General features: G+C 34.5%; 1 protein-coding gene and 1 long non-coding RNA gene across 3 annotated transcripts in view; one reads left to right on the top strand and one right to left on the bottom strand.

Annotated features, from left to right (window-relative positions):
• Positions 1–917: 917 nt before the first annotated feature.
• The window catches only part of Mkp3 (Mitogen-activated protein kinase phosphatase 3), a 42751-nt gene continuing 31370 nt past the window's right edge, over positions 918–12298 (top strand). For both annotated transcript variants that reach the window (XM_088188871.1, XM_088188879.1), the window contains exon 1: positions 918–1699. In XM_088188871.1, the coding sequence (XP_088044997.1) occupies positions 1312–1699 (388 nt within the window). In that variant the 5' untranslated portion in view covers positions 918–1311. The remainder of the gene's footprint in view (positions 1700–12298) is intronic.
• LOC148239409 (uncharacterized) lies at positions 8019–11268 on the bottom strand. The gene is made up of 2 exons (XR_015810271.1): positions 9920–11268; positions 8019–9879 (listed from the first exon to the last, which is right to left on the bottom strand). It is a non-coding gene; the product is annotated as an uncharacterized LOC148239409 (long non-coding RNA).

Here is a 12298-nt window from a genome sequence, read left to right as displayed (position 1 = left end):
AATCGGTGTTATTTTATTGTTGATATAAAAAAAATCAAAATTTAGGTATTTATCTAATTTCTGTACACTGTAGATATATGCTTTGTAGATTATGAGAAAGCTTTTGACAAAGTTCAAATTTTATAAAAACGAAAGGATAAAGGAATTGTTGATATTCTTTGCATCTGCATTATTAAACACCAGTACTGCAATCAACATTCAACTTAAGCAGTTAATGTTAAAGTTAAAAATAAATTCAGTGAGGATATTCAAATTAGACGCGGTATACAATAAAGATGCAACTTATCGCCTTTGCGGTTTAACATAAATCTGCATCAATATTTTAGAAGTCTTCAGACGTATGGAGAAAAACGAAAAGTGCTGTGGAGCATCAATACAAGAAAAATTCATTATCTTGGCTATATTATGACAGGACCAAAATACAATCTAACCCAACTCATCATTCAGGGGAAAATATGCGGAAGAAGAAGTAAGTATGTGGTAACACTAACAATCTACATTATCGGAGAAATAGGAGGAGATCAATGATTCTTTCGTTTGGCTTTTCTTCACTTACCTTGAACAATCACCGATTATTTTTTGTTGGTTACGTTGCCTGCTCAGGAAGAATCAGTTTTCTGACCTGTTTTGTCTGTTTCTGCGACGCATTACTTAATTATTTAAAAACGTGACAAGCCAACAATAAATACCCCTTACAAAAGCGTTACTTGCGCTACTTGTAGTTCTCGGAATTTCAGACGGTATGCTCAAATGATTTTGAGCATTACACATTGTACGATTCAATTGCTTCGATTTATAACGATTCGAAGTAGTTGTTACAGTACAACTTTGATATTATAATCATTATCACATGATGTCTTTTAATCCCTCCAGCGATTTTTCTTTTACCTCTTTTACAGTCCCAAACAAAAAGGAAACAAAAATAAGTCACAGGGAGCCAGGACATTATGTAGGGGGGAGGGGACGGGTGAGGTAATTTGCCTCCCCCTCTTGAATTTGGCAAGAAAAATGCATGTACTTTAATGAAAGACTAGGCAATTTTTGTTCATCTCTGGTTAAAAGCTGAAATGACGGAGAATTGTATAACAAGGAGTATTATTAGATGTTTTGACTAGCGATTAATTGATAAAAATGGATTCATTATGTTGATAAATAATTTGGTCCGCGTGCCGCATTTTCGTACCCCTGGTCGGCGTTTTTCATCAATGAAATGACGTCGTCGCGCGCCGATCCGCTCGGTGAAACTCGTCGACCGGCGGCGGTGGGTGGGGGTAGTCGCGTTCGCTCGCCACTTCGGCAGTCGTCGGCGAGATGCCGGCGGACGCGGGTGATGCAGAGCGGTGCGAGCCGGTATCGGGGGAGTGGGTGGTGTCGCGGCTACGTCGTTCAGCAGACACGGTCGTGCTGGACTGCCGCAGCGCCCGGGCCTTCTCCGCGGGACACGTAAGAGGCGCCGCCCACCTCAGCGTACCCGCGCTCATGCTGAGGCGCCTAGCCGCTGGGAAGCTGTCGCTCGCGGCCACCGTGGCGGCGCACTGTCACGGGCTGCGCGAGCGCATCGCCGCCGCCGACCTTTTCGTCGTGTGCTGCGATCAGCAGCAGTCGCAGCGGCCTCATCAGCCTCCACCCGATCATCACCTGCACCAGGTGCTGCTGCGCCGCCTGCGACAAGATGGCGCCACCGTCGTCTGTCTCTCAGGTACTATTATTGCTTTTGACGGCGATTCCTCGCTTCCGAGAACTTATATTTTTTAATCGGCCTGACAGTACTATGATAGTGTCACAGAAGTAGTAACAAGACGTTTCTATCATGTCTGAAAAACCGGTTTCTTGGATTTTCCTAATCTTAGGGATGAATATAGTGATAAATTGTTATACATGCATAGCTGTTTACCCCGTAGTGGGTTAATATACTGTCATGAACTGTTCATGTTCAGCGTTAACCACTTTTTGTACAATTATATTTGAGAGACGGTTATGACAGCTCACATAACCTCACAAAAATTATGCGTCTAGTGCTGCCCTCTTTTGTGTCAGGCCTCGAAACTTATTAATATGGATATAATGAATATAAAAAAAAATTAAATTAATGATTTAAACTATTATTTACATAGATTGACAAATGAAAGTAATACTATTGATAAAAATATGAAAATAAACATATAAACCGAAAAGTAACCTAATTGTTAACAATTATAGAAATAGCCAATTTGTTATGATATTCTCAAAAGCGCATAAGCTGAATTCATCATTAAATATATTTTGTATCATATATGCATTACTTTAGTTTGATTTAGTTAATCATCACCATGTTCACTTGTGATGATAAGAAACATCTAGGAAAACCTAATCTGTGATGTTCAATCCGAAATATCACTAATTTCGAGCTTCCATCCATTATAGAAATTTAAAACCATTAACCTTTATTTTTTTAATATAACAAGTTCTTTATTTGTTAATAAGGATATATACTTTTTTAGTGTAATTCATTTTTATAATTTAAAGTACATAATGTAGAAAATTTTCAGTTTCTTAAAATTATTATTTTAGTCTAGATTATTAGGCTAACTATTTATAGAGAAACAGTTGACAAAAACTTCAGATAAAAATCAGTTTATTTGGAATGGTCAAATTTGCGTTATTCCATTTCTCACCACTATTCCTAATTAGCAAATTTGGGTTTACGCCACTACCATTAGCTTTAAAGCACACGATACACATTGATAAATATAAACGGTCAGTAAATTATTTATTTTAGAAATATATATCTTATAAAATATCTCGCTCACATCAAAACTGTTGGGACAGATTAGGTGCAAGCGAGCGTGAGAACATTGGACACACCCCATGAATAACTTACAGCGAATCTATTTAATTGTACGTAGGACTCTTTAGTACGTAGGACACTTTAATTGTACGTAGGAAGATATTGAGAGCAACGAACGAAGCGGGAATAACGACAGAGCGGCGACGAAGAGGACGCTTGCGATCCCAACCAAACACATTGATAAAAACCATGTAATATTATGCTGACCATCTGTCAACAGAAAACCAACCTTGAGGTTGAAATACAGAACATATAATATAAATACTGGTTATTCTGTCAAAATACTGACCAATCAATTAAATGTTTCTGACCAGTCCAACATGAATTCCGAGCTTTTATTATAACTTCTAACCACAACCATATTCAAATTCTGACTTAAAAAATATGAGCCATTTTTTCAGGCAGTGGTCTCAACATTTGGAACGGGTACAGGTTATACCCTAAATAAATGCTATATAAATAATAGGTAAAAATAATAGATAAATTATATCGCTGTGGATTCAATAAGAAAAAAAAATGTCTGGTAAAACAAACCCAGGTCTAAAGGAAAAGCTATTTTCTAACAATCTTATGATACAGAAAAGCGGCAGGTTAAGGAAAAAGGCTTGGATGGATCGCGGCGGTGAATGGCCTGCTATGAAACCCAATAAAATTTTGGCGTCAGGCCCGAGGACGTAGATCCTCGTCCTGAAAAAGTTCATTGTCCACTCGTCAGCAACTCAAGATCCCTAGTGCCTGACGGAAAGGCGGGTTTCTCAGAACCAAAATCCTCTCAGAAACGAAACTCGTATTATCTTAAGCTTTTTACCTGTCATGACTTGTTTAATAGTATCCAGAAGTTTGACTGGTCTGATTCATGAGCCGAATCAATATCATCCGAAGAAAATTTTAGTATAATTCGTCTTTTGACGTTCTGTAAATTATAGAGACATGCGTTCCGTATATGACCCTACAATACATTACGATTGGCAGACCTATGAGTTGTGAGATTTATGGTAGCTGGTTATTTTTTTCATAATTTATCGACTCTTCTGTTTCATGCTGATTCATCTGAATTCCAATTGAGCCGCTGGTATTTTGTTATGGATTCGAATACTTATTTAATTTATATTTTATTTGTAGGAATTCATATTTGTTCTCGAAAATTGGAAGTTCGTATCATTTACTTACATACAGATTTTGTTCCGCTTCCAGGTAATGCTCATGTCATCAGCATATTAACAAAGTGAGGCATGTTTATATGTTCTGACATATCCTGCTTCCTGAAATTATATATTATTCATGCCTTAACACATTGAATACTGGGCATTATTCCTAAAAATCGAGCCGTGCGGCGGGGATTATTTGCGAAAATTAGGATACAAATTTTTTTTTTTTAAAACATCGTAACTCTTTAATTAGTCAACGTTTTAACGTCAAATTTTAAAAACAGATTTATGATGATCGTTTTTTTGTATTCGCAATGATAAAATCAGTAAACGTCAAACTGTGGATCGCGTACCAATAAAATAAAATATAATTCTTAGTTTAGAATAACCAAATATATATATTTTTGAATAAAAACAATAAAGATAATAATAAAATGATGATAAAATACTGTTGTATATAATAAAAACCGAAAATATCTAATTTTGTTACCTATACAATCAATTCAAATTTTTTAACACTTGACGGTCAAGTTACGCAGCGATATTTGCACGACACCCAACTGTCCAATTTCGAACAAACGTAACGTTTTTCTATGGCTGTAATCTTTTATTGTTTATGTATTATTATTTTATATTTGTGTTATAATTTATGTATTATTTTTTTATATAGTATATTTAATATAATTAAAAATTATCAGTGATTCTAAACATTTTATTGCTTTAATATTATATTTACCACTTTTTGTATTTTTACCACACGGTACGCAATTTGTTAAAATAATGAAAAACGCGCACTTACTGTATACTTAGCATCCAATAAAGATTCGAACCACCAATGTGCTTGGATAGTTACACAAATTAAAGTCCTAATTTTTGCAAATAATCCCCGCCGCACGCTCCATTTTTAGGAATAATGCCCGGTATTCAATGTGTTGGTAATTGAAAACATGTTGAGAACAGTTTATTTAATTTGAACAGATCGGGATCATTTCAGGTCTAAATATTATAAAATATCACATTTGGGATTGATGAATCTGCATTTAAATGCCCACGATACCTCTACATACATATATATAACAGAAAATAATGATAAATAAAAAACATTATATTTTATATTATAAAAATATGAATTTGATTTACTGTAATTTATTTCTTAGAAAATAGTATCAATAAATGAAGGAGTACGAAATTAATAAGCATTACAAAAATATATTGTAAGCCAAACAAAATATAATAATGCAAAAAGTTGTAAAATAAATTAACACAATTAAAAGTTGAGAATCACTGATTATTTTGTTATAATGCTTCGGGTTGATAACATGATATTAGGTTGATAACATTAGATATTAGGTCTAGCTCAACATTTCTTTTTTTTATGCGGTTACCTTTGAATATTTTGGGTTTTTTGTAATTTTGTAGATAAGAATTTCAAGAAACATGTCTCTAAAAAAATTACCATTTTTACCTGAATCAAACCGATAAGGTGGGGTTTTTCGTTAACATTTTTATAACAGCGTGCGCTTAGCCTAACGGAAACGTTACATTTGTTCGAAATTGGACGGTTGGGTGTCTTGTGAATATCGCCGCGTAAATCGACCGTTAAGTGTTAAAAATTATTTAAATATATTTATATATTATTGATACGTGATTCGCAATTTGGTATTGAGTGATTTCACTATTTCTAATAAATAATATGTGAGATAATTCCATAGAAAAAAATTGTATATATATATGTAAACATACATCTTGAAACGCATTTATTTTACCCGAGTTTTGAGCCTCTGGAATTTAGAATTTCTACTTTTTTGAACTATTTTTAGATAATATGATATTAGTAACATCTGTAGGTGAATCCCTAAATAAATTCGTTACAGTAAATACGCAGTTTACGTGGGTTTTTTTCGTATGAAGTTAAAATGACGAAACGCACAAATTTGTGCACACCGACGCAACGGAAGGTTTCTGAAACGCACAAATTTGTGCACACCGTACGCAATGAGTTAACATTCGTAATAACTCGACACACAGTACCCGAGAAAATACACGACGTCGATAACAAGTACTCCATTAGTCAACTTAGGTGTGTCGCAGCTGACTGAAAGAAGGTGTAGCTGCAAGCAGGTAATGCAATTGTGCGTAAAAAATTTTCATTTATCTAATTAAATTTTACATATAGATTGAGAGAAATAAATATATTGTATTTACATATTCCAGGCACTCAATTTATTCGCTCCGTTCCGTAAAATTGGTTTTGTTGTAAAATAAAATAAAAGTCACGTATTTTTTATAATAAATATATATTTTTTCTTGACTTCCATTCAGGCGTTGTAAAATATACATTTTTATTAAATACTGTCTCAAAATCATAATAAGCATAAAGAAATTCAGCCTGAAATAGGAGGATATTTTATCCCTGATTAAGAGCATTCTCAATAGTCGTGTCTTGACGGTTTTGACGGGAGAACAAGATTTTCAGTAATAAATTGTATGAATCGCAATTGAGTTGTACTTCCCCGTTTTCATTAGCTTATCGCAAAAAATTACAATTGTGGTTCATAAATCATTTTTTCTATTGAATGCTATTGATGAATATTATTAATGAATGATAAATGTTCGCTTCCGGGAAACTTTATGGTGCCATGAAAAATAAATGCTTGTTTTAAATTTTCGCCAAATCTACCTATTTTTAATCGTATACAATAGGTAAAAATATACTCATTTACTAGTTGTGTCACCCGGCTTCACCCAAGGTCAACTCATAACTTTGTTTTACTAAATTAGAAATTATGATAAAGATTTCTAAAAGCTAGTATTTTAAATTTCTATCGTGTCTGGAATATTAGTAATTATTATATAAATATAATTTTGATCAATCATCACAGATTAGGTTTTCTTCGATTTTTCAAATCTTACAATTAATACACAAAATTGAACCAGGTTGTACACAGTGACATATATTGATCGTAGGCAGTAATAATAGGTTATTATTAATAAAATAAATGTTACTGAAACATTTGCATATTTTGATTTCAATTTAGTGTCTCAATACGCCCGTTATAACGTATTGGGCTAACGCCTATTATGTTACAACGGAATATTTAAAATAAATAAAATATGTCCGCCTATCTAAAGATTTTATTGTTTTTTACGTAAACTTTTGCCTTCTGAGAAGTGATAATTGTTTTTGCGCTCTCCTATTGACCAAAATTCAGTTTGAAAATACTTTTATCAGCTTTCTCGTATTAGAAGTCCATAGTAATATTGGTAAGGATAGCTATCATATTTTTGAAACATAGTGTAATATCGAAATGCAGACAAACTGTGGGGCAATATGTGAGATGCGATGTCTGTTTGTACTAATTCTTTCGCTTATTTTCCCCTGAGATATGAGTTGGCTTAGTTTGTATTTTGAACTTGACCTAATGAAAGTTCTAAAACTATAATTAGTTTTATAATTTTTATTAGGCTAGGTTTGGGTTTGAACAGCAAATGGTCATTTCGCAACCGTCAAATTGAGTTTTATATACATTTTAAAGCAGCATATTAGCGCCTATAAGTTTAATTATATTATTGCTAGTATAAATATATATCTAATGGTGAAAATGTATTTGGACTACTGTGGAAATATAACTTTATGTAAATATATGTATTGCTACATATAGAAATGTAGAAAACATATATTTTAACTAGCACCTGCCAGATAATTTGTATTTTCACTGTTAAAAATATATATCTACTGGTGAAAATGTATTCTGATATGATTTTACTGAAATGACATATTTTACAAAATATTTTCGGGATAGATTCTTTTAGAAATAACCACAAGAAACTGAATGTATTTTTTTATTTGTTTTGTCAAATTAGTGATAATAAAATCTTTAAAAACATTAAATTTACATAATTCAGCTGGTGCTTTTGTTGATTTTTCGTTATTTCTTTGCTTCTTAGGTATTCGATCTGAATTTTCAGATCCAATAACTAAATATACTGCTACTAATTTATATTCGTTGAATATTTTCTTTCATATCTAATATTTTTCAAACGTTGAAAAAGCAATAAAGTCAACAATAACTTATAAACAAATTTTAACACAAATGGAGCCGTGTCAAAAAACTACAATCTGTGCCTTTGAATAATAATGTTTATTGTGGAAGTACTACGTAGAAAATGGGTGCTTTTCTAGGTAGTACTTCCTAGGACGTGAGATCCTAATCTCACAAATGAATATCGTAATGATTAATTAAAATCGAATTAGATCGTATATATTAGGTATTGAAAATTCTCTAATAATGAACTATTTTAGTTCATAGTGAATATCTTGTATGTATTAAAATAAAAATCATTTGTAAAATCACAGGTTTTTAGTCATAAATTCTTCAGAAGTATTTAATTTGAGTTTAGATTTTGATATCAACTGTTCATAATTAGTTATCACATCTTCATGCTGTGATCCATAACTATCGTAGAATCTAAAGATAATATCATAACTCCTGGTTTAATGGGTATCTCAATGCAATATGTCTTCGGAAAATTTACGGCCACAAAGCTGTAAATATGTCACCCTTCAGCGAAATTGTCTCCCCATAGCTCAGCATTGACCCACACTTGTGAAGTTCAAGGTGTTATTTTTTACCTACATATTCCTTATGACGATTTATTACTGAATACATACATACTGATAATGTAATCTTATCTTTTTACAATGAACAATAAGCTGCTTTATATGAGTTGAAGTAATAATAACAACCGCTCTCGACTGACGTATGTATTGTCTATCTAATTCGACTAATGTCTATGCATGCGTTTCATTCTCAATTATTGACAACGGATATCATATTTTATAACAAAGTACCAATGCCATTCCCACTGCTCGATTCGATGTAATCGTTCAAAGCGCCGCACAAATTCTCATTCCCTCGTTTCTGTACACATTCGTCGAACACGTGGTTATTTTGCGTCGGTATCCAAATCCGGCTTTGGTTCGAAGGAAGTCATTCCGCGATGGAACACCCAAGTGCAGGAAGTCTACGGGCTCATGAACGGGTTCTTCTGTTCGTAATTGTAGACCGAGAATCGTACGTGGGCCGGGCGGTCCGCATTCGGACCGTCTTGACTTTCTGCGGATACAGTTCCATGGTTTTTATTCGACGTGTGTGTAATAATCTCGAGGATGCAGATTGGATCACTCAGACGGACAGAGCGGACGTAATTGACCTTTTCCTTGCGCTCTTGAGAGTCTATGTCGGGTTGAGTAAACACGAGCTCGTGCTTGTTTTTGACTAATATTTTATGATCCAGACAAGCTACGGCTCGCAGTCCCAGAGCAAAATATCATATATTTTTGGCCCGAGGGTTCAAAAAGATTATGTTAGATTGGATTAGTATCGTGATTATTCGATAAGCTCCCTTAAAAGCATGCTACCCGCTGATTAAAAATACCCCTGAAACAAACAGTCCAACGCGATTATATTGATATTTTTTTTATAATTCTATAATACTTTCGTGGGCTACGTTTAAATCAGTATTAGATCACTAGATAGCATACATGTTTTAATTAATCACTTAGAATTACAATTTAAATAAAATCTAATCTGACGCTTGATAAGCCTTTACATATATATCTTAGTTATATTGCGCTAGCTATAGATATAGAATCTATAGCTGATGATACAATTCGAAGAGGTGCCTCTAATTGAATGCGATTTCTATTTTTGGTTTTTATTGACACCATTTTCGAAAATGTTTGTTCGCAAAATAGGTTGTTTGGAATGGCAGCAATCTTTTAATAGGTCTTTTACTCAATTCCGTTTATTCCTCATTATCGCCACATTTTGATCCAAATGATTCATTCTCAAATATATTTTTAAAAGTTAACTTGCATGATAATTCAATGAATGCATTTTCCTGGTATAACGTCTTAAAATACTTCGTAAAGCGGCAATGCTCGTTTCAAGGTTTTTCGTCTGGATCACATCCGGTTATAAATGTAAATACTTCAGCCCATTTCGCACAAAATAAATAGAAAAATAATGTATAATGTCACAGTAGCTCATTGTCAACTCCTAAAATACGATTGTATTAGTTTAGTGTGCGTGTTTTTTCGATAAAAGTTTTAAACTGTGGCGTACGCTGCTATAGATGGTTCAGTTTTTTCTCAAATTAGTATTTGGTAAACAAGTTACAGAATGAATAGATCGCATGTGCTTTTCCACAGCTTATTCAAAAGTCCCTGTACTGCCACAGTCCACTCGCATTCATTATAATATAATGAGATAAACATTATATTGCTTGTACTTTTGTTACGTTAGTTACGGTTCGGTAATTATTGCGCACAGCTTAAATTCTGACCATAGATCATGAAGAATGCCACTGCGACGGCAAGATTTTATTGCTTTTGACGTGGATTTTTGACTTCTGAGTAAGAATAATTGTTTATTGCGCTCTCCTATTTGTCAAAATTCGGTTTAGACGTACTTCATTCAATTCTCACTTATAAAGTCTTTATATGAACGCTAGATAACCGAGCGTTTTCACTACAACGGCGACGAAACAATTTTATAGACCAGGAAAATGCATGTCATCTGGCATGCAATCGAAATTGTAGGGGTTCTTCTTTTTAAACTCGTGCATTATATTACCATAACCACGATAATTACAGGAATGAACGTGACAATAGTATAATATAAACAAAAGCGTAACTAAACGAGCCACTACAATAGACATCGAATTGTCCAGATGAAAAATAGATCAACAAGTAAACAATAAATCGTAATTATCCTCGAGAAAAATATTTAATTTGGGTGCATAACAGTTGCGTAAACAATACGCCATCGGGCGACAAAAAGCATCGTTAACATTCAACCCGTTGCATGATTTGACCTTCGAAAATACGCATCAAGCAAATTTCACTCTAGAGGCAATTTCGTTGGTCGTATAAACGAGTGCAACAATTGGTTGAATGATCTCTGCATTGTTTTGATTCGTCGGAGAGTTTTCCAACCAACGATACATAAGGTCGGTCTCCAAGGGACGATCGGCCAGAGAGGAACAGAGGCACATTTGCTACCAGAAACCTAAGAGGCCCATTCCGAGGACATCATTTCTCAGCCAGCTTCTCCATCAGCGCTCGGAGAAAAGCAAAGTCACAAAGTCTGTCTGCAAAGTCACACCTCTAAACCAGAAAAAATATTAAAAAATAACCACTGACTGGCCAACTTTTGCCTTCTCCTGGAAAAACGCTAAAATGACGTCCCTTATCACCAGACGATATGGAATATGAAGAAATAAAAAAAAGCTGAAAATTTAAAGATGCCAAATTGGAGAATTGATTTGATCTTGGTTTTTGATGCATGAACTAGAACATTCCTGGTTCAAAAAGTTAGGTCAAGGCTTTATGATTGCCTATCTTCCAAAAAAGTCTCGCCACAGGCATTTACCGGTTGCTGACCTTATCGGTCTTTGGCGCGAACGCTGCTCGGGAGATAGCGAGCACTGCCAGTAACTCACCGATTAGATTGTGCGTGCAAAATGCACAATTGCAGCAACCGCCGTCGGTCGGTGGGTGTGTGTGTCTCTTTGCGGTGGTGGGTATGTAGTCTGTGGCTTCTGACAGGATACGGTTCGTTAGCGTCGGCGGATGCAGATATCCAGATTACCGAGAATCGAACGAGCGAATTTCGCGAGCTCCTTTTTTGAGCCGCGTCGAGGCGAGAATTTTAATAGACAGCAGAAGCTCGAAACGCTCTTTTCCCTCTCGATCTTGGTAGAAGGTCGGAAATGTAACGCGTGCGTATACGGAGTATCCAGAACTATACGACTGAACGTTTATTGTGAGTCACGAGAAGGAAAAAAAGTTGAAACAAGCGTCGGTCTCACGCAATTATAGCAAGGATTCCTCAACCGGGAGAAAAGAATTGCTGTTTTAATTCAGGGCGGCGATTAAATGTCTCGACCTTAAGAATATGACGGTATTCATTCGCACTTGAACGTTGTGGCTTTAATAGGACATTAGTGACTTTTTTTAATCATTATGCAGACCCTTGAAAGGTCGTAACTTTTCTTAAGGTCTCCTTTATGCCTTGCCCAATTCAAACGGTTGAGTAAGATTTAGACTTTTCTTCGTTCACTGGATAAAAATATACGGATATATTTTTCTTTCAAACTTTTGCTTTAAAAATGGTTATCAATGCTGTCTGGTTTTCAGAGTTTATGTTGTATTTTTTTTTTAAATATTCACCTACAACATTTTATTTTTAACTCTCAACTTCACTTAATTTTTTAGGACTCCCAACATTAAAATAACATTTTATTTATTCTCAAGAGT

Source organism: Plectrocnemia conspersa, unplaced genomic scaffold (assembly GCF_051122295.1).
Source record: "Plectrocnemia conspersa isolate PC_06_02 unplaced genomic scaffold, ASM5112229v1 ptg000001l, whole genome shotgun sequence".
Classification (NCBI taxonomy): Eukaryota; Metazoa; Arthropoda; class Insecta; order Trichoptera; family Polycentropodidae; genus Plectrocnemia; species Plectrocnemia conspersa.
Note: the sequence above shows the minus strand (reverse complement) of the source record. Positions and strands in the feature narration are given on the sequence as shown.